The 22,673-nt window shown below is 46.1% G+C and overlaps 1 protein-coding gene across 1 annotated transcript; it reads right to left on the bottom strand.

Annotated features, from left to right (window-relative positions):
* Positions 1 to 127: 127 nt before the first annotated feature.
* On the bottom strand, positions 128 to 22,673 carry ntrk1 (neurotrophic tyrosine kinase, receptor, type 1). Its single transcript, XM_040164560.2, has 17 exons — positions 22,177 to 22,673; positions 18,739 to 18,813; positions 17,724 to 17,795; positions 14,757 to 14,825; positions 13,508 to 13,662; positions 12,813 to 12,958; positions 12,557 to 12,695; positions 10,414 to 10,746; positions 9,272 to 9,289; positions 9,066 to 9,124; positions 8,844 to 8,946; positions 7,635 to 7,790; positions 7,189 to 7,319; positions 6,677 to 6,849; positions 3,626 to 3,866; positions 2,986 to 3,144; positions 128 to 1,208 (listed from the first exon to the last, which is right to left on the bottom strand). Exons 1-17 carry the CDS (start codon positions 22,371 to 22,373, stop codon positions 1,023 to 1,025), a joined length of 2,412 nt encoding a protein of 803 aa, XP_040020494.2. The 5' UTR covers positions 22,374 to 22,673; the 3' UTR covers positions 128 to 1,022.

Raw genomic sequence — 22,673 nt, 5'->3', positions numbered from 1 at the left:
ATAATAGGAGGCTGCTGAATGGTCTTGTTAAGACGTCCAACTTTAAGACCAGACGGAGGCCCGAGTCATTGTTCGCTCTGAAGCACCCGATAATGACGGATCGACGCTGCACGGGGAGGGGGGGGGGTTCTTTTTTAACAAGTTTGTTTATTTTTAAAGGGCAGACAATATACAAAGTGCTGGAGAAAACGTACACGAAGATATATATATATATATATATATATTTTAGACGTTAATAATAGTATGTACACTGGGTATTTACACTTGAAGGCATCACGGTCGGTGTCCTCGCCTCCTGTCTCTGTTTCACCGCCGTCTGTCGCTCTCCTCCTGGAGTTTCACCCCCTTTAACCCATCTGTTGCCTCTAAAACCATCTCAGTCTGACCGCGACCCCCCCCCGACCCCACACATCCAGCCCCCGGGGGACAGAGTTTCACTACAGTGCTTTGATTATGAAGGCCTGTTGAACGCTGCTAAAAGACGGGCAAGGTGGAAGGAGTCCTTCATATATTACATGTAAACAAACACCTGCATGACATTTTCCTTTTGTTTTTAAAAGAAAATACTCATGAAACAAACACGCTTTTGATTGTACAACTTTGATTTCCTATATACATTTACTGAAGGCATTTAAACAAAGTCCCATGTCCAAAACGTATCCGCTGTACAAGAAACTGAATGCCGTTTCAAGTTCTCACTTTGCTTTTTCCAAACGTGAAACATCCGTTTCGTTTTCTCGTTGGCCGTAGAGCCGCATGAAATGTGCCACAGCTCGGAGCGCAGAGCCCGTATACACTTCAACACGTATCCACACTCATCCATGCATGTCCTCCGTCCGGCTCGTCCCACCTCAGATAAACATTTTGGTAAACACGTGACGGGTTCCCAGAGGAGGGGGGGGACAATGGGGCCAAACTTAAAGCGGTGGGTTAGAGTGATCAGCCCCGATTGGAGTAATGGAACCAAAGCGACGCCCCCCGCTCCCCCTTTCGTCCCCCCCCCGGGGTGGTTCTCGGCCTCCTCAGCCCAGGATGTCCAGGTAAACCGGCGGGTTCTTGACCAGGGCCAGCAGGCGGGCGTGGAGGTCCTTGATGACCATCCTCTGCTGGGGCTCCCTCTGCCAGCAGCCCTGCATCAGCAGGTGCACCTCCTTGGGGCAGGTGCGCGGCCTCTCCAGTTCCCGTCCCTGCGTGATGCATTCGATGGCCTGTTCGGGGATGGGAATTCAGACACAGCGTTGTAGTGACAGGTTATGAAAGGAAACCCTGGGGACAATTCAGCTGAAGACCGAAGTCTGCAGCATGTTGAGATGCTCGCAATGAAAATTCTTGAAAATGATGAACTGTATCATTCTGTTGGGTGAATTGTTTAAAACATTTGCCAACTAGCGCTAAAAACAAGTAGTTCTAAACCAATTGTGTACAAATAAAAAAACAACTGAAAATTCAACCACAAAATGTGCAAAAAAATTCAGAGAGGAAAAACATTTTCTCACACACACACATTTTGGGTCGGCGTGTATGAACATCCCTCCGCTCGGACGCTAACAGCGCGGCTAACGGCTGCCGGCGGTCGGAGAACAGAACCAATGTGGAGGATTCGGCGGAGCGGCCTTCTCTCTAACCAACTCAACCCGATCCGACGAGTCCATAAGGCCTTTCAGCCGATTCCCTCACGCAAAGGCTCGCCGCCGCTTGCCGAGTCAGTATTTTGGGATGATTGATCGCCGCCACTGCGTGTTTGGGCAACATAATTTGGCCCAACCCTCATTGGCCGAGACAGATTGGGTTAACGAGGTTACAGCTCATTGGCCCTCGGCAAAAAATGAGCGGCGATGTGATTAGAATCGAGTGCCGGGGAAAAGCGATCCACCCTCCTGCTGAAAGGAGAGAGGGTCCGGGCTCGTAATAGCAGTGCTGCGGTCGCAATGGAGTCCCACTTCTTGGTGCTCGGGCTGAAAAGGCTAGACTGGACAGCCCTTAATTATTATAATTGTATTGATCAGCTTAAGAGCCACGAGCCGTAGGAGAACTTAGGAGCAACATTAAGTAGCATCCAATGAAAATGTTTTGTTGTGTTTATACGAATTCTCTATGAGAACAATTACAAATGCGATTGCACAAATATGGTTTGTAAAACTTAACGCATTTCGGGCTTTTGTGAGTATTTTCATATCAATTGTGTGACAGATGACAGCGTTTTAACAGAGTGACAATCCATCTGTAGCTATCCTCAGCTTTACCGAGCTATTCATGGCTACTTGATTAGCGGCTTTTCAGTTTTCACTGCTGTTTATATTAAAAAAGCTGCAGGAAGCAGAGAGAGAGAACGTAGAAATGTGAATCCTTAAACTGTTATTTAAATGTAAAAAGAGAAACAAGCCCGCAACATAATTCCGTCTAGTTTCATTTCTCCTCTTCACCCGCATCACAAAATAGAAAATCTCATGACTCTCCACGCAGATGGTTACAGTTTCATTTGTGGAGGTATGGAGATCAAATCGAATTAACCTGACGTCTGACAGGAAATCTGAGCACACAAGTTCCTAAAGAGTCCTAGAGGTGAAATCCTAAACAGCCAAGAGAAAACTTTCACTGGGTGGAGCAACGATCCCACTCGCCACACGAATAAGTGTTGTAGTTTATTGTCTTCTGGGTTTTAAAGTAGCCTAACCGTAATCATTGCAACTATGCAAACCACTTAAACAATCCTTCTTTGGAACCGAGTCTCAAAAAAAACCACTCAAGGTTGTTGCCTCCATCATCAACCATCATCTCATCCTATCAGACCTCTGCGTCAAACAATAATAACACAGTCGCAGTGACCTTTGACCACCGATATACTCTCTGCTCCGCTACCGCAAAGGGTGAGCAAGAAACGTGTCTTTTTATTTTTTTCTCTCATTTCTTTGAACTGACCCTTTAAATTAGACGCGTTTTCTTTCCCTGTGGCCAGAAGGCGGAACTTGGGTTCCAATAACTCACCTCGCTGTTGGACAGCTGGTACCAGGGCTGTTTGCCGCAGGTGAAGATCTCCCAGAGGACCACGCCGAAGCTCCAGATGTCGCTCTCCGTGGTGAACTTCCTGTACATGATGCTCTCTGGGGGCATCCAGCGGATCGGCAGCATCGTACGTCCGCCCACCTGTGGAGGCAGACGAGGCGAGTGGGTGACGTTGCGTCCTCGTGGAGGTCTCAAGGGGAACATTAAACACTTTACTTTGTTGAATTTGAACACATCTATGAGCACATTTCAAACTGATTCTTGTCATTGACGCCCAATTACAACAATGTGATTGTGATGGGAAAAATTAAAACGATATCTTAAAATAATGATTTATTATATGAAAAAAACAAAACATAAACTTAGTTGTAACTTACTATGTCATTACAAATGTAATTCATGTGAGACACTTTGAATTAGTATCTCATACTAAGCCGTCCTTTGAGAGGAGTCATTCTTTTTCGAAGTTGTTGCATCATTTTTGAGGTAGTCAGTGAAGTCAGTAAAGTGTAGCTTCAATTCATAGTAGTTCAAAAAAAAATGGGCCCACATACAACAAAAGCAAAGTTTCTTTGGCCGAAGCGACACACAGCACGACTCGTCTTCATCGCTCCCCTCTTACCCGGTAGTAGTCCGTGCTGTAGATGTCTCGGGACATCCCGAAGTCTCCGATCTTGACCACCAGGCCCTCCCCCACCAGGCAGTTGCGGGTGGCCAGGTCGCGGTGGACGAAGTGCAGCGACGCCAGGTAGACCATGCCCGAGGCGATCTGCGCGGCGATGTGCAGCATCTGGGGGAGAGTGAGCTGACCCAGGGGTGGCATCTTCGTCTCCTCCAGGATACGGGCGTCAGGGCCGTGAGCCCTACAGGGGACATGACGGGAACGTGTCAGGGTGTCTGGATCGGAGGGGAGGTCATTGGTTCATAAGACAGATGACGATAAGGGGGATATTATCCAAAGAAGTGGTGGGAGAGGTATTCAAATCATCCGCTTATTCGGAAGTACACAACCTGCAATGTGGAGTTACACAATTAAGAGCTCTGCTTTCATCGTCCTAATCGAATAAAAGTGCTCGAGCATTACGAGCAAAATGCCTCAAATTCTGCAGAAAGAACCGCCCCGGTGAGTCAGCGCTTATGAAACCCATATTACATCATTTGTGATGCATCAGTACGTAAGCAGCACTTCTGTTTGTGGCTGCTCGACGCGGTTTGGTACTTTAGTCCAGTGGGTTTCAGGCCAATGCGGAGTCGTAACCTAAGACGCAACATTTTTAAATGTAGTGGAGAAGAAATATAAAGTTGCCATTGAAATACCAAAGTAAAGAACTTTAAAGTACATCAGAAGTGTACCTTAGCACAGCACCTGTACTTCCTTTCCAATAGTTTCATTTACAACCGAACATTTGATTCCTGACACTAAACTGCCACGAGGATTATCTCGTCACGCACTAATTATATGGATTATTCAGTCACACAGCGCTTTATGCTGAGGGCAAATGAAGCATTACCGCTCACCTTCCTTTTTTTCAATTGGTGAAGGCTTGTCTGCAAAATAAATATAAAATTATATATCTAAGCAGTGTGTTGATTTAATTTAGATGTAAAATGTAGTTAGACTTAATACAACAAAACAAATTGACTGATCCCTTTTCAATATATATACTTTTTTGTTTTATATACTCAGCTTGTATATAACGTGCAATTGGTCATTTGTGAAGTTCCATTGCTTTTTGAAAAATCTACTTTTGAGGTTGGTGTACGTCTGTAGCGGTGTTATGCATTTCGGATTGGTAGATTCCACAATATTCTCCTCGATGGTTTCCCTTCCTGCACTGGTTCCCGCTGCGGCTCCATCGCACATATCTCCATTTGTGAGGAACAGGACGTGCTGTTCCGCCTCCATTGGCTGCTCACATGAATGAAACGGGGGCGATCGCCCCCCTCTCCCCCCGCTGCGTCGGTAACGACGGCACCAAACCTTGGTTGACCTGAAGCACAACGAGCTCAGCGTGCGATCTGCCCGCCGACAGGGTTCTGACACACACGGGCCCTGGAGAGCATCGCAGACGCGGCCCGGCTCGACCCCCCCGCCGCGATGCCGCTCAACGGGGTCGCCTAATGGAAAACACACGGCTCGTAATACGCCTACAATTGATTTGCAATAATGCAATTCGGAGAAGCGCATGCGGCGCATTGACTCCCGGTTGTTCCCGTGGATCATAAACACCCACTCTCGCGTCTGACCGCCGCCTAAATGAGCGGATCGCAGATGATGTGTCTCCATCCATCCTAATATCTCTCCTCTCCACTTTGTCCCCCTCCTTACAAAAGGAAGTTGTCCATACAATCACTATTAGTTTAAAAGGCAGGTGGCAGGGTGGGAAAGCAGCTGCGTTGTGGGGGCCCTCGGTCCTCTTACCCTTTCTGTCTGCTGGAAATGCGATTTCCATCCGTTGGTGGACATACATCTCAGGCAAAGTCTGTCGGCCCCAATCTGTCTCCTGTGGGGGGGGGACACCTGGCAGACAGCGTCCACCGCGTCTGCTCTAATCGTTTGGTCAGATGGTTTCCCAGGTGCCAAGAGAGCTCCGACGGGTCAACAGTGTCTCCTTCAGCTGCCTCCGGAGGCTTCGCCGGGACACGACTCAAACAACCCGTCCGTCCAGCGTTGCCATGGCGCCCTCCTTCAGACATCTCATCTCAGTCTATTTCTGACTAAGTGGGGAATCTGATTGTTTACTGCGTCCGTCAGAATTCATATTAAATCCTGCAATTTACGTTTCTCTATTATGAACGAAGGGCGCTTTGTAAACGGTAATAATAATAAGTAATAATGATGGTATTTGTCTCCCTCGCATTGACATGTTTTGAATCACGTTTGCGCCAAACAAGAGAAACGTGCCCGGAATGATACCAGATTTCTCTCATTGGTCTGGATAATTCACTGCAGCCCCCGTTTCCCTGTGACAGACAGTTTATATAAGCTGTCAGGGGAGGAAGAACTAGCAGCAATGATGGAGGAAAAACAAGTCGGAGCAGACATTTCGATTCGTTTGAGTCCCTTTACCCAAAAGCCGGTGGGAAGAGAGAGATTTAAACTACTGGCTGTCCCCGGATCCCCAGATCATCTGCAGCTCTATTGGTCTGAACAGTAACCACTTCCACCAGCGGACCTGAGGTCAGCTGAGTGGGTCCAACCGGGGACAGGAAAGCATCTCTAACCGTGACCCCGCTGACTGAGGTCAGAGAACAGATTCAGCCTTCTGACATTTGGGGTTTAAATGCCTTGCTCAAAGACAGGGAGGAAGATCTAGATTCACTGAGATCACTGGAAGTCCACAAGGGACACTGAGTAAACTGGCCTTTTTGGGAAAAGCAATTGGCTGTTCTATGAAATTATACAAAATGTCAATAACCTGAAGTCCAAGTAGAGATGTTAGAAGTATTTTTTAGTCAGACCAATAGCTTAAAACCCAAATATATATTTGAAGACTCGTAGATACTCGTTTATGGCACTTTGTAAAACGTTCTGGGTCCTTTTCTTATTGATTAATTGTTTCTTCCGCAGCTTAAATGAATAAACTTAATGTCCGAGTTGACAGCTCGACCCACCAGACGCCCGCCTGACCTTTATTTCGCATCTGTGCTGGAATTGACCTTGTGAGCTGACCTGAGAAAGCGGTTGAGGTCTCCGTGCCTCATGTACTCGAACACCATAGCCAGCGGCTCCCCGTCCGTGCACACGCCGTAGAACCGCACGATGTGCTGGTGCTGGAGCACCGTCAGCAGCTCCGCCTCCCTCTGGAAGTCCTGCCGGGTCGACTCGTTTGCGTCCTTCAGAGTCTGGTGAGCGCACAAGAGGAGAGGAGAGGGGGGGGGGGTCATTCATATGAAGAGGCTTGTTATCAGGCTCGTAAATAGAAGTGAGCATCTGAAATCAGCTGCATGTAAAGCAACGGGTGCAGCACTTTTGCAATAAGCCGCCGTCACACGAGCTGCGTATTAAAGCGGCCTGCAGGCTTCCACGTCTCACTCTGGAACCACAGGATGTTACAACACTTTTGTTAAGTTCAGGGGGGGCGAAAAGTAGCAAAGGTCCCGAGCCGGACTCTCCTGAACAGCATCGGGAGTGTCGCAGTTGATTTGGATAAATGAATAGCTGGTCGTCGCTCGTTCACTCACCTTGATGGCGACCAGCATCTTGTCGCTGTCGGGGCTGAGGTTGGCACACTCGGCCAGGTAGACTTTGCCAAAGGCTCCTTCCCCCAGCTCCCACTTCAACACAATGTCCTGCCTCTTAATGTTCTGGACACCTAAACATTGAAGTACAACAACGCTTTGAATATCCAGGTGAAAATGCGTTTCTGTTTGCAGCAAACTGGCTCAAGACCTCAACCCTTTAGTTGGCTTTTTTTTTGTCCCTTATCAAATCCATCTTGTGCTTTTTCAAATCACCAAACCAAAACAACGATAGATTACAAACATTCATGCAAAGAATTATGACGGAAACAAACAAAGAGCACTCTGACTACAGTGTCTCGTGTGTATTTAAAGTGACATTTACATCATTGCATCTCAGTACTAAGCACCAGCAGCGGAGCGGCAGCGAGTTCAGCGCTGACACTCACACATGTCTTTCTCCTTGATGATGCCGCAGAAGTATTGCGGGTTCTCCACGAAGCTGGATAGACCGGAGTCCTCATCCGAGGAAGGCGGGCTGGTCCCGAAGTTCATGAAACGAAGCGACACGGCCAGGTCGTCCTCGGTTCCCAAAACCGATGACCCTGGTGACACGGCGAAGAGATGCAAACGAGCAAAACTCAAGAGACGTGTGGCGACTAATCAACACTTGTGATTGCAGGCGGCCATCACAAGAAAATTCAAAACTCAATTTTTCTCCCAATGGAGGAATCAACGTCCTCTGCCGCCGGTTCGGCTGCAACGTTGGTCGGTGCCGTGGTGACAGATGATGACGAGCTGTAATAATCACCATCATCAACCATGCAGCAATCAGGACACATTGAAGGGAAAAAAGGAGGTGGAAGGGGGAAGGGAGGAGGGGGGGGGGGTGTCTGAATGGTTGGCAACCCCTGACTACGGTGTGTATTAAAAGCCAAACAAGTGGGGCCCGAATTGTAAAACCCCACTCAGCAAGGCAAACCACAGAACCCCCAGAGTCCAACACGGTAGAAAATGGAACAACAAAGAGAGAGCACAGAAGCGATGGAGGAAAGGAAAGAGGGAGCAGGGCCCACTTAGGCAATCAGGCCCACTTAGGCACTTTTAGAGTGAGAAGGGTAGATGTGTGTGTGTGTGTGTGTGTTGGGGGAGTCCGAGTGGAGCTATATCAAGTCTAGCTGTTCCTCCATGCATCCATCCATCTTCTTTAATGGCCTTCGCCACGTGGCGGTGGCCAGGGGAGGTTTCTGCCGCCATTCTCATGCAGTAATTAAGGCACTTTAGGCCGGCCGCCACAGCGGCTACCGGCGTGCAAAGTTACAGCTCAGTGGAAGTCCTATATTAGTCGCTCTCTCCTGCGCCTGCAACCTTCTGAGAGGCTGACGGAACCTTCGGAAGCGAATTTTTCACTTTTTTCTGCCGACTTTAAAATGTCTAAATGACGCATGAATCAAGGGAGTTCACTTTCACGATTCTGTCATTCAGGTATGTTTGTTTGATTTGTTATTAGATAACAAAAATATATTCCAAAATGTGCGATGGGTTTTATTCATCTCCATAATTGCAAAGGTGTCACATCCAAATCCCAAAATACAAAAATCATCAGTCTTTGACTGTGCAGACGTCTTTACAGACCAAAAGGACGTGGTTCAACTTACGGTGGATACCAAACTTGGGATGCTGGCCACACTTGTTAATAACCAGAATCATGACGAGGAGGAAAGTGCAGGCGAACACGGCGAGACCGACGGCCACGAACACCTGTGCAAACAAAGACAGACCTCAAACTGATACTCACATACATAAATACACATATGTGTGTATGTATATATATATATATATATATATATATTTGTGTTGGGGAGGCCGCTGAGACGTACCACGAACGCGCGACTCTCCGGGTTCTCTGTGACGTCCATGTTGGATTTGTTTGTAGGAACTGGGGGGCAGGAAGAAGATTTGTTTAGAGGGACTTCTCATCACGTCTTTGCAGTGCTGAGGACACATGCTGAGGACACATGCTGAGGACACATGCTGTTTTTTTTTTTTTTTTTCTAGGAGCGCATGAATCAAATGCGAGACTTACTCGGATTCACGTCGGGGACTGGCATGAGGGAAGCAAGAGCACAAACACGACCAGGGAAGATTTTAAAAGGGTGCCCCGAAAAAAAGAATTTATCAGACATATGTGTACACACACACACACACACACACACACACACACACACACACGGACACACACACACACACACACACACACACGGACACACGCAGTCTCAATATGAAACCTTTAGCAGAGGAAAAAACTGGGTTATTTTCCAATTATTAGTCTCTACTGAAATGGTGAATGATATTTTTTTTTCATGCAGTGGTACATTTTGAGATTTTTTGCCTCCACAGCATGTCTGCTTTACTGGGGAAAATCATCCAAAATACACATCTGGGCATTTCTAAACTACGGGTTTAACATTTAGAATAAACAAACAATAATCTAAGTAAGTAAGTATTCAGCATGGGTTTCACAGAGATCTTTTCATTCACCCGTTTTTTTCAATACGTATTTCATGTTTTCACAAAACATTTCTTTCAAGGGCGTTTTTTCTCAGAATGAATTCTTTCCTCAGAATACCTCCCCTCAGTGAGACCTACACACCCCGAGCTTTCTTGCTTCATTCCTATCTTTATTCTGAAGGTTTCAACAGAGACATTTGTTCATATCACATTGATACCCTGACAATTTATTTCTAATACCACGGCGCACCGCCTTGTGGTTTATGCCCGTTGCTGGTATTTTCTGCAGAAAAAAACCAGCAACCAAACCACGTATGGAGCTAGAACTGAGTTGATCGCCTTTCAGTTAATTAGTATATTTTTAACTCAATACCCTTGATGATGCCCAACTTTTAGTTTGACGCTATTGCGCTTCCAAAATTACATCCCAAAAATCCATAGAGGTATGAAGATAAAATTCCACTGAAGCAGTATTTTATATTGATGTACTTATTTATAAAGCTTCTTTTAGTAATCTGTCATTAATGAGTATGTATTAGTGTTCAGGAAACACATATTGTTTATTCTCAGATCTCTGACAGCTAATTATTACAAAACTTTAACTACAATGCCGACTTGTTCAGGGACATTTGATTTATCGTTTCATTGCTCGTTCATTCGGATGGATTCCTCTTTTAGCCGCACTAATGGCAGCTCGTCATGGGACGAGGAACTCACCTGGAAATATCCCCTCCGGGTCGAACGGGTCGAACGGGTTGTGCATGAACATCCCGTTGGCCGTGGCCTCGTCCCTCCCCAGCCGGTTCTGCGCGATCAGAGTGTACTGGCCGTTGTTGATGTGGGTGGGCTTGTTGAGGAAGAGACAGCCGTGCTTCACCGACCCGTCGCCCGAGTCGGTGATGAACTTGGTGTATGTGTACGTGGACTCTTTGAGGTCGACGCCGTTGTAGCGCCAGGAGATCTGGGGTTCGGGGTTGCCGTCGACGACGAAGGGGAAGCACCAGTGGTGCTGCTGCACGGCGTCCTTCAGGTAGATGATTCTGACGGGAACTGAGGGGATTGGGGGGGGTGGGGGGTGGGGGGGGGGAGATTTGGTTATTTTTGGGAAAGTCAACAAGGAAAGTGAAGAGATGGATAGTTGGGACATTTTGGGGAAGGAGCTTGTTTGCTTTCTGGCTTCGAGTTAGAGGAAAATTGATGATAGCACACAACACAGCCAGCAGACAGTTTAGCCTAGCTTAGCATAAGGCATGGAACGTGTGAAACGCTTCTAATTAGCGATCAAATAATAATAGATCATTTGTTATCTACTTTAATATCATTGTATATTTAATGCGTGTGGAAGCATGTTGTACAATAACAATTTAAATGATTTAAAGAAAATATATAAAGCAATTGCAATTTGCATGTGCAGCATAGTGGACGGGTGAGTGAGTTTCCACAAATCAATGCTCTCCATCTGTGCATCAAACCTGTGTTGACCTGCTATGAATAATGAATCCTGGTCGTCGTTGTGCCCCCACTGACCACAACAGCTACCTGGATGCTCGGCGGGACGCGAGGTCACAGGAAACGGCCTCTGGCGTCTGGATCGAACACAACTCTCAAGTGCAGAGACCCCCTCAAACCGGTCTGCTGCTCTTAACCCGCGACCCGGCTTCAGAAAGTGCTGCGCTGAGGGGATTCTGGGGGCCTTTCATGCCGAGTCCACCGAAGTCCGTCGAAGAAAATTAGCATTCATATTTAACTAATCATCCATTAGCGGCCTCTCCTAAACCTACACGAGCTATTTCCTTGCAGGGGGTTTTGAGAATTAGGTTTATTCGACTCTCCACCTCAACCTTTTGCATAAAAAAAAAATTGCCTTGCCCTCTTACTCTACCTTTTAATTTGAAATTACATCGCGAAAATCCACATGCTCTCCCATGAAAGGGCAGCCAAACGAGCGCCATGAATCAATGGCACCGTGAGCCACTCAGCAGTAAACACCCACTGTTCAGGGAGGTAATTAAGAGTAATTAAAGGGCTGGCGGTTAACGAGTGTCCGTCCACCAGGGGGGCTGATGTTGATAGATTAGCTGCACTAACGCATTTACAGACTGCCAATCACTGCGGATGAAGCGGTTTTTCCGGAGTAGGAGGGAAGGGTCCATTAGCACGGGCTCAAATCGGATCTCAGCGCGGGTTATCAGCCCCATTTTCCTGACGTTCATTATCTGTCCCTCGGCGCTCGTGCCTTTGGCCTCATCCAATTGGCGCCCACGCTCGTTTTGGCTTTATTTTCTAATGAGTGTCACAGAGTTTGTGATATACAATATTGTTTGGGCGGTATTCTTTTCCGTAATGTACCACTAATGCATCTGAGAATGTTTTCTGCGGAGCCGCCAGCCGCTGTCATTCCTCGGTGTGCCTCGACTCAAAGATGCGCTAATGCATCTGGAAAGAGGGAGAACAACAGCAAACCTCCCGGGTCAAGCTGCAAACTAGAGGAACAGCGTCTGTGAGGTGAAGGACTCCTCTGAGAGCAAGTAGATGTAAGATCACTCTCTTTTGTCCTCTCATTGTATCCCTGCTTTAAATGACCAGCCGTACCTGCAGCACTCCACTCGTATTATTTTAACACTTTGCCAAAGTGAGTGGCAGATGACAAAGAGCTCCATTAGAAGCGTGGCGGGTACGCTCGTACTTGTGGAGGGGGGCATTTAGAAGAAATCAGTACAGTGCATTTTCCCTTTCTCCGGCTGTCCACCCTGCCTGCACTAGAGAAATGGCCCTGGCCTAACCTCCATTAAGCCCCGACGACATGCGCCGGGCCCGCGAGCTTTCAACAGCGCGGTCTTATTCCGCCCCCGGCACTTACACTCAATGTCCAATTGCACCGTGTCCCCCCCGGGTCCAGCTTGGTTCTCGGCCTCACAAGTCAGGTTGTGCAGGTTGTCGTTGGACGAGGCGTTGGTGAGGAACAGGACCAGCTCAAGAGTGGAGCCCCAGATTCTCTCCTGTCAGCAGTCAACAGGGCGGAGGAAGAGGAGGTTAATGCAGCCCGGTCACATGGGGGTCTTTTGGAGGAATGCAGGGTTACAGACAGCAGGAGTCGACAGGAGATAATTCCCTACCTGGGTGGAGAAGCGAGAGTTGAGCTCATCGGTTCTCCATCTCACATTGGGAGTTGGACTTCCTGTCACTTGACACGCGAATGTCAGGTTGCCCCCTTCTTGAATCGTTGAATCTTTGAAGGAGACAATGGTCACCTCGGGCAGACCTGGGAGCAGCAGAGGAGACAGCAGTGAGCTAAAGTCGTCGTACGAATGGGGGAAGACGGCCAAGCTTATTTTTCTTCTTTATAGGCGTTTACTGCAGGGCCAGAAAATCTCTTGTATGTTTCCTGGCAACAAGATGTTCCCCCTGTATGCGAGCCAATTTCTTCCCCATGTTCCCCTTTCCACTTGTTGAAGGCATTGATATGCAGAAGTGGATCGACAAATGGTTATTATTTTTCCTTTTCAACGGTGACAAGCTGCGTGTTTTTCAATTGTTCACAAGCACCACATGAGAGGGAGAATTATGTCATGAACTGTGGAATAGAACATATAGCTGTATTCCATCCCTATATGTTTTACAAGAGAATAAAATGGCATCATTTTGATCAATAAATGAATTAAAATTCTTAATTTTCGCTCATTGAAATCTACATTTGGAAACTGGATTACTGGTCTGAGCATTTGCATCTCATTGCAGTCGTGCATTATTACTGATAACATTATATACCATCAAAAAAAAGGGGGGGAAAGAAGCCTGGCTGTGCACTCACTGCAGTTATCTATCACCAAGGAGCTGAGCAGCACTTCTCGACCATCGGAGAAACAAGAAAACTGTTGGTTGTCCGCGTAGCCGCGTTCGGTCCACTGCCACTGCTGCAGCCAGTGGAGGTCACATGAGCAAACCAGAGGGTTCTCCCTCAAAACCCTGAGGAGAAAACGGAGGAGAATAAGCTCTGCTGGCGACAAATTCAATTTCTTGCTCCTTTTGATGAGAAGGAAACACAAAAAATGGTTAAATGGTAAAACATTTTAGATGAGTAACCAATGAATGGGTTTAACTGTGCATCACAGACGTGCTCTCTGTATGTAAAAGCAAGACAGTATTGGCTTCCTTTATTTTTCTGAGCACTTTTAAAATCACTAACAATTAAAACAATTGGAAACAGGCAGCATTGATGAATCTTTGAAGAAGTTCACCTTTAGAAAATAACCTTTCGTTTCCTCTGACTTAAATTCTTCATGAATATTTTTTTTCTACGGCTTTCATGGACCCTTTTAGCTGTGCAGTAACGGGGGAAACGGGTTGCTTTGCACTTATAAGTTAATCGCTTTGTAAAAGGCAGCAGTAATTTGTTTTACAATAACTAAGTACTGTACGTTCACCCGTAAATTAACCTCTGGGAAATTTCGCTGAATGCACAATGCGATAAGACCACGAGAAGACTGAAAGGCCTCCCGACCCGAGATTAACCTTTACAATTAGCGTTTCATCCTTTGTGTTTTTACCTTGCTTCTTGCGCTTTAAACGATGCACATCATAATCAAGTCAGTGAGGAGGCACAAAAGCCTCTTTCTCACCGTTTCTCTCGGCGAATTGACATTCAACAGCAGCAGGACTTGTCATATATCAAACTGTGTTGAGTGATTCCAGTCGGACCGCGATAAGTTGTAAAGGCACGAAAGATTTTCTGCTTTGCAGCAAAAGTCAGAAGGTTCTCCACAGGTGGACAGGGCATAAAAAAAAAACCTGAGTAATAAATATAATCTCGTGTATAATATTGTAAATTAGATTGCACTTTTGCACTTCACAAAGTCAGTGGGTGTTTTTTTATGTGGCTCATATTGGTTTGGTGCACGAAATAAGGTCAGAAAGACATTTTACCTTCTGTTCTGCAGCATTAAATATATTAGTCAATCCGGCGCTCGTAAATTGGGTGATACTTGACTACTCTGATTTGAACTTGAGCTCCTGGAAAATTGTACTTGCTTAAATGAAAAAGTAAGTTCAGATGGACTCACAGGTTGAGCAGTGGCAGAAAATGAAACACCCTCCAGGAGATGTGTTCCAGAGAGTTTGATGCCAGGTTCCTGTGAACAGAGCAGAGATACAAGACACATGATAAGACCAACATTTGTTTTTTATGTTCCATCAATATTCAGCAGTCACACTATTTTGCACAATCTATGGATGTATTTGAAATGACGTTAGCATGCACACCATCGTCTTTACATTTGAGCAAAAGTATACATATTTTGGAAACTAACTTTTCTTCCTGCTTCATAAAAGAAAAATCAAAGTAAAAATGTTATTTTGATTTTCCCGGAGTCGAGTGATTTGATTGCCCACTTTCAGAGCGTTACGCGTGCCTGCTTTGAATTACCCTCAGTGGAAAACGTTAATGCATCCAAATGGTTTCTGATCAATTACCTTTGGCAAGTATTTCACACCAGCCGGGGGCCGTGTTCACAAACAGCTGCAGCGCACCGCTCTCTGAGCGTCGGGTACATTAGGTGATTAGTCCACAGTCACAAACACTTCTCGGAAGAAGGGCGCAGCTCGGCTACACGGACCCACAAACTTTATTTATGTAGAAATGTATGCGTGTAGCAGTGAAGTTGTTTTTAGCCATGCTATCTTCATGGCTCCAGGAATGACAATGTCAGTCGAGGTCCCCAAAAGTTGAATCCACATGTCTCTGTATATTTAACGAGTTTGGCAAAAGATCCTCAGTTCTAGTTTATGCTCGCGACACATTTTAAAAACTTTTTAGGGATGTCAGAATTAACGTGTTAATCTATGTCATTAATGTAACCGAGATTAATGCGATAAAATATTTTAGCGCAGTCAACTCAAATTTTTTTACTTCCGGTGTGCAGGAACGCGAAACCGCTGCAGTCAGTTAGATCGGAGAAAGCAAGATGGGGAGAGCTTTTTGCATTGGAAGTAAAACGAACAGAGGCGCGACATACAGCGGAGAACTGTGCCGAGGAATTACTCCACGTGTCAAACAGAAGAGGGGTGAGGGACAAACGGACCACTTTAGCACCGCTAAGCTAAGCTAGCTGCTCGGCTGCCTCCATCTCAACATGTAACGTTACCCTGCGCGGCACACGGTCTGCAGACGACCACCACCGTGTCCCTAAAAAAACGTGGTTTGAAAACGTCCTGGATAAATGTGGGGAGATTGTTGGCACTTCAAACACAGCCGTTAAATGATGGCGAGTTGAGAGCAAAGTGCACGAAGACGGCAGGAAGAGCCGCTAGTTCAACATGATCCACCCGGTGGAATTCTGCCTCCAAGATGATCAAATGTGGGTGTTTTTGTTTAAAATACAATTAACAAACAAACCAGTGTCTAAAATACACTTACGCTGTCTATAGTTCTCATTACTTGTAAGTGTTTAGAAGAAAAACTAATCATAATTAATGATTTTCAAGATATGCGATTAATCGCATAGGTTAGGTTAGTCTTTTTTTTTAATCTATTGACAGCCCTAATACATATAACATGGCAGTATATTCATTGTTAGACGTTAGCGTTGAGCTTGAAACCCCAGTGCGCTTGCTTACACTCATCAAGCTGTTGTTTATTTAACTTTAAACATTTAAAAAAATATTGAATTCATGTCATTATAATACATCATTGTTATCCTTTTCCCGGATGAGTGTACAGATCATTTTGCCAATCCTCAAAGGACACTAATCATCACATTGGCCCTCAAATGATCCTCCGACAGCCAAAGAACCAGCCTGTAAATAACCCTCCCCAGAAGATGAGAAAAAGCCTCACTGGGGAGCGCCCACATGGAAGCCAATACATATTCACCCTGGCAGGGCCAAGGGTTCAATTATTTGTTTTCCTTGCTCCCGAAAGTTCATGTCAGATGGGTGAGCCATTGGGACTTATCCATTACCAGCTCGATTCCTACCCGGGGGCCGGGGGGGGGCAGAGCCGGGAATATCGCAGCTCATTTTCTGTTCCGATTTTTTTATAAAGGATGATAGCGGTCCAGGAAGGTTTCGGGTGCAGCTGTGGGCAAAGTGGTCCGAGCCTCCACGTCAACTGCTTAGTTTGGTTATAGTCTGCCACACGGAAAGCCCCCTACGCTCCACACAACCCCACCCAAGCCCACCTTCTCCCTCCAAAGCAAAATATTGATTAAGTGATAATGGACCCTTAGTGGAGTGTATTTATTATGCATCAGTTGTCGATAATCCGCCAAAGTGAGCGAGTAAAAGGTGACTGGTGGATGTCTTCTCCAATTTCTCGAGCGCAACCCGCCCAGCTTTTCCACCGCCAGCTCCCCCTCAGCCCCCCCCCCCCGCCTCCCTCATCTGTGGTACTCAAAAACATTGCTGTCTTTCAGATAAGCAATGTGGGGCATGTCGCACACGCTCAGTAAAACGATGAGGACAAGATGGAGACGATAAGGGTCAGCTGCTGCTGAAAAGACGGATTTGATGGTTCCAGCAGATAAGTATTACGTTTTGTTGGGCCTGTGAGAGGCTTAACTGATCACAAATGTAGAGGCCGAAATAAATCCTTTTAGAAATAATGAGTGAAAAGCTGGCTATTTAATGACCAGGCTGCCTCCTAATTGATTTTCTAGACGGTTCTATGGTACAGTAACAAGCAATTATTTTTTTAAATACAGAAGATATCCCAACTCCCCAAACCCCAAAGTAAAAATTGAAATTCCCCTCTATACTAAGTTGTTTAAACATGCTTCCCTATCATACAAACTACATGTTGTATTTTAGATATTCATCCAGAAAGAATACTCAAATACGTCTAATAAATGCAATTTGTGGTTTCAAAAGAGCTCACGCGTTTACCAGATCCACGGATGACGCGGTGGGAAATACAAAAGTTGCGGCCGAGTCCTGACTGACAGCGACAAATAGTCTGGTCAAAACAAACACACACACACACACACGAAACGCCACGTGGAGGACGACCGTGTTGTATTGACAAGGACACTCACACATACTGCAGCTTGAGGTTGTGTTGGAAGGCGTTGGCAGAGATGAGCCTCAGCTTACAAAACGTGATGGTGCTGCAGAGGAGAAAGCACAATGAACCCTGAAGTAAAGAACTACAGGTGGTCAGATAGAGAGCGTGAGATCAAATAATGCCGCCATCATTCATTAATCTGGCAATATTTATAATATCAAATAATTAATAAATTATCTGCTATGCGAAGTGTCAGAAAACAGTGAATAATAGTGAATAACACTCAAATATCTGAGCTGTTACCATCTATCATTAAACTATTGATCGATATGACTAATCAATTAATTGACCACATTTTTCTTATCTAACAGCTTCTTATCTAACTTACTTGTATCTTCCTTTCACAAACCTCTTTATTGATGTAATGAGTAATGAATTTTTAGTCATTCAGATGGTGGACAACAATGTGTGTTTTCCACCATACACTTGTACTTTTCTGGACTTTTTGTGTGGGGCTGTTTTTCATGGTTTCAAGGCCACTTGGTTCTATTCAACTGGAAATCTGCAGCGCACCGGGACATTTTGGACAACACAAAGTGCTCTCAATTTTCAACGCATGATGGTTCAATCATAACTTAGCAACCGTAAGCAGGAATGAAAAGCATTGTGTACAAGGCTACAGTAGGATCAATTAGCTTTCATTACTTACATAGATTGGTAAATATAAAAGAAAAATAGAGCTACATTTCTATACCTTTGCCCCTGAAATGAACAAACCGATTGTTAAAAAAATGAAGCACTTTGAGGGTTAAATTGGATATATTTCCTTTGCACTATATCAGCTGGACCAGAGCAGAAAGCTTGATCGGCATAGCAACCGTCAGTAAGGGAGGGGGGATTGAGCGGTCAATTGTATGGAGTTACATATTGTATTGAGAATTAAAAGCGTTCGGTCCGGTGCAGTGAACGCGTATTAGGATATGTGGAAAGTCAAAGTGATGAACATTTGTATTTGTTGGTTTGTAAGTGAGAGAAGCGTTACTTACAGGTTCCTCAGCTCTCTGTAGTTGACGAGATCAATGTCTGTTATGTTCTCCAGGGTGGCTTGGTTTTCTATGTAACTGGTTAATAAAGGAGAGAGAGATGCCAGGTAAATACATTTCATTTTAATCAATTCATTGAAATACACCCTCCAAAAAAAAGAGTTACAGAAACAAGTGAAGGAGATATATCTGCTTTAGGGTCATAGAAGGATGAAGAGTTCATAATTCACAGCGTTCCAAGCAGACAAATTATTACCTGGAGTTGGGAGAGGAAGCACTGGGAGTGAGTGGGGATTTCAAACGATACTTGTGTGAGTCAAATGAAAGCTTGGAAGATTAAGCATCAAAGACGGAGGGCAGCATGCAGATTCAACCCCCACTGACCCCGCTGACCCCCACGGAACCGACAAATAACAAAACCAGCCGAGACGCCCAAGGCCTCGGACAACGACGCGGCTCCTATGAGAACTTAATGTACCGCTCATATGGAAAATAAAGCACAACGCCTCAAGAGACGGCGGGTAGACGAGGCTGATGGGAAAGTCTTCTCAGGTAGACACATTTTCCACTTTATCCACACACGGCCTACCTCAGAATAACTAGCGAGCTGTGGATCAATTGAGCACTCAACGCGAGGACAGACCGCTCTTTTCACGGGACGTTTAAGGAGATGTGCGGGATCGGAGCCGCCGAGCGGCCAGGCGTCCGCCTGCCACTCGAACCTCTAACGTGAACAAGGACTCTTCATTAAGTGGACTCAAATGGAGAAGGGCAAGGGGCTCGCCTCCAGACCTCTCCTCAGCACATAACCTTGGAAAAGCGTAATTAGAAGAGATGATGGAGATAACGTGATTTTTCCACACGACCCCGATGGAGGAAGATAATATCCAAAAGGATACGATGAGAACCTTTCAAGGTTAGTTTGTTGGCATCTACCCGGAGGGCGACATCTTATTCAGCTGATTGTTGGCCCCGCCTTGATTAGTTTCACCTGTCCTGTATAAAATACATATATATATATATATATATATATAAAGCGCATCGTGTGGAGACGGCAGGCTGAGAGCAGCTCACTGGTTCATAGCGTGTGAAAGAAAAAGTGGTATGAGTTGATAGATACAGCACTTAATTAATCCAATACTATTTGGGGGGACCCCCCCCTCCCCCAAATAGTCTAAGAGTGTTTAGAGCATATGCCGAAAACAAAAATACCTACAGTCATTTTAAGTTGATGACTTCCAGCACATTGTTTCAACCCTTCCAGTTGTGTGTTTGTCAGCTGCAACACACAAACCTTTTTATTCACGTGTGATTGACCCACACAGCAGTAATGTGATTACGAGGCAGGTGGGCCCCCCAGGATCAACCATCGCCCCTTACTTATTGAATTGAGCCGAGCGGGGTTGTATATCATCTATTGTTCCCGGGTGGAGGCATTGACTGGCAATTCACAAAATTGAATTTATACGGTTTAATGCCCCCCCCCGTTCCCTCCGCGCACCGGCTGCGTTCCCTTGCGCCGCCAATACGGCCGAGTGTTGTTGTTTTCGGGCCGACATGTCACGCGGCAGAGAAAGGCCCGCTGGCTTATTGATCGGACGGTTCGGTGGGGGGGGGGGGGGGGGGGGGGATGTCGAGCCTCACTCTGAGCTCCCCGGCAGGGAAATACCTCTGCGATGAGAGCGGGGCGGCGAGGAGCGGGTACAGGTGAACAGAGGCAGAAAAAAGCAGCGGCAAATTGACCCGCTCTCCACTGAAATAGCATTTCGCATACGTAGCTCTCTTCCTAGCAAAGTGCTAATTGCTCAGATCTGAGGACCGGAACAAAGAGAACAGCGTGGTGGAGCACTGAGTGACATTTAGTCATCCACGGCGAAGTTGATGGTGGGTTGCATAATAACACAGCAGCCGGGTTTAAATCACAGGTGGTCAGTTTTCTGCTTCCTTTTTCACAAAGAGTTTTAAAAAGGCATTGTTAATTAAATGACAGTCGTGTGCTGTGCATGTGCCGCGGCAGAGTGAGAGGTCTTTCTTCTGAGCAATAACTGAATCACTGAAAAGAACCACAAAGAACCAGCTTCCAAACCTCCGGCATCAAGCGGCCGTTTGCTTCTCCTGTGGAGCATCGGTCGAACAACCGGAGAGGAATCGGGTGAGAACAAACCCGAGGTACAAAACGAGGTTTCATATAAAAGGAATTCATATTGGTGCTTTAATCCCAAATCCAGTCCGATCCTCTAGTCCGGTCGCGTGTTGCTCAGATTACAGGAAGGCCGTGTGTTTGTTCATGAAATGTACTTCCGAAGTAAAGATGCATCTCATCCTTTAGTAGAATTTGATGTCAGAGTTTATGAAACTGTCCTTTGATAATAACTTTATTATGTGTTTACTCTATTTGGACTTTGATGCTGAACATATAGCAGGTTGTCTCTGAGTACTGTTTGACCTCTTGGATGGCTTGAAAAAGGTTATTTCCCCCCAAAGTAGGACTCAAACCACATTCCTGATAAAGCCGATCTTTTGAGGGCTGAAAAATAGATACATTACCACTAGAGATAATCTTTGTAAAGTGCTTAGTTTTAAAGAAAATTACAATTTGAAATCCAGACAAAGTCATAACATGTGAACAACACGCCAAAACTGGAGTCTTCTTCTTTTCCACAATACAAAAGAGACGAGTGGTGAGATCCTTTAAAGGGCCCGGGGCCACATGTTGCAACACAATGGATAATAGGACATCAGTTCCCGTCACTCTGTGCCCGTTATTGTCCCTAAGAATCCATAATTGATTTCCAATGACCAGAGTGACGAAATGAATGCCGTTCTAATGTATCTCCAGCAGCAGTAAATTTACTCTCCATCAAGCAGCCTCTGGACGAAGAAAAACTTCTTTCAGCTACAGCAGGACCCCGACTGCATCATATAATGAAAGTAAACGAAGCCCTACGAGCCGAGCAGACAATTTTAATCTCACTGTCGAGGGAAAGTACTTAACTGTTGAACCATCATCTTCGTCCCTTACTAAACGCAGTCGGAAAACACTGCTGAGAACAATCTCTCCTTGCGGAATGAAAACAGACCAAACAAGGCGATAAATTACTGCAACAAATAATGAGAAATGAAGAAATGCAAATCAGCACACATTGGAAACCCATCACACATTAGTAGCAGAAAACAAAGAAAGTAGAACAACTTTTTTGTAGAAACATTCCTCTTGAAAAGTTAATGATAACTACATTTTAACAGCTTGGAATATATTAAGAGACTGAACTGGAAAAAACACTGAAATAATTCTCCTAAACTGCAGACATTTAAAACCAAAACTCTACCATTCAGACAACCAATGGCTGCTACCATGAACACAAGCAGACAGCGTCAAGCTTCTGCCAACCGCCGGCATCGAAGGCGTCTGATTCAGAGCAGGTGGCACCTCATACTCACATCTCCGTCACATTCTCGCTCTCCTGCGGGGCCAGCGACGGGACGCCCACGATGCCGTCGGGCTCCAGGCACTGCAGCATGGCGAAAGAGCACCGGCACGCCGCCGGGCAGCCCCCCGAGGCGGGCGCCGGAGCCAGGGCGAGCAGGGCGAGCACCAGGGGCAGGAGAAGCGCGGGGGCCCGCGGGGCCACTGCCATGCTGGCAGGGGAGATCTTCTCAAGTGTCTCTGCGCTGCACTTAATGAAGAGTCGGCAGCGAGGAGAGGAGGTTTTCACACACGCCGTGGATCTCCGGCAGGGCTTGAGATCTCCAGCTGGTCGAGGTCTGAGGCACAGCTGTACTGAGCAGCAGGAGGGGCAGGCAGGCAGGCAGGCAGGCGAGGGGCCTCTTGGGACACGGTGGTAGTGGGCTGCAGCCTCTCTCTTTCTCCCTCTCTCCTCCACTCCGATGGAGGGAGGGGCGAGACGACACGGGCCGGAGTCACCAGACACCTCCGA

The sequence above is a fragment of the Gasterosteus aculeatus genome, chromosome 20 (assembly GCF_964276395.1).
Source record: "Gasterosteus aculeatus chromosome 20, fGasAcu3.hap1.1, whole genome shotgun sequence".
Taxonomy (NCBI): domain Eukaryota; kingdom Metazoa; phylum Chordata; class Actinopteri; order Perciformes; family Gasterosteidae; genus Gasterosteus; species Gasterosteus aculeatus.
The sequence above is the reverse complement of the archived record's forward strand: the minus strand, read 5'-3'. Positions and strand labels throughout refer to the sequence as shown.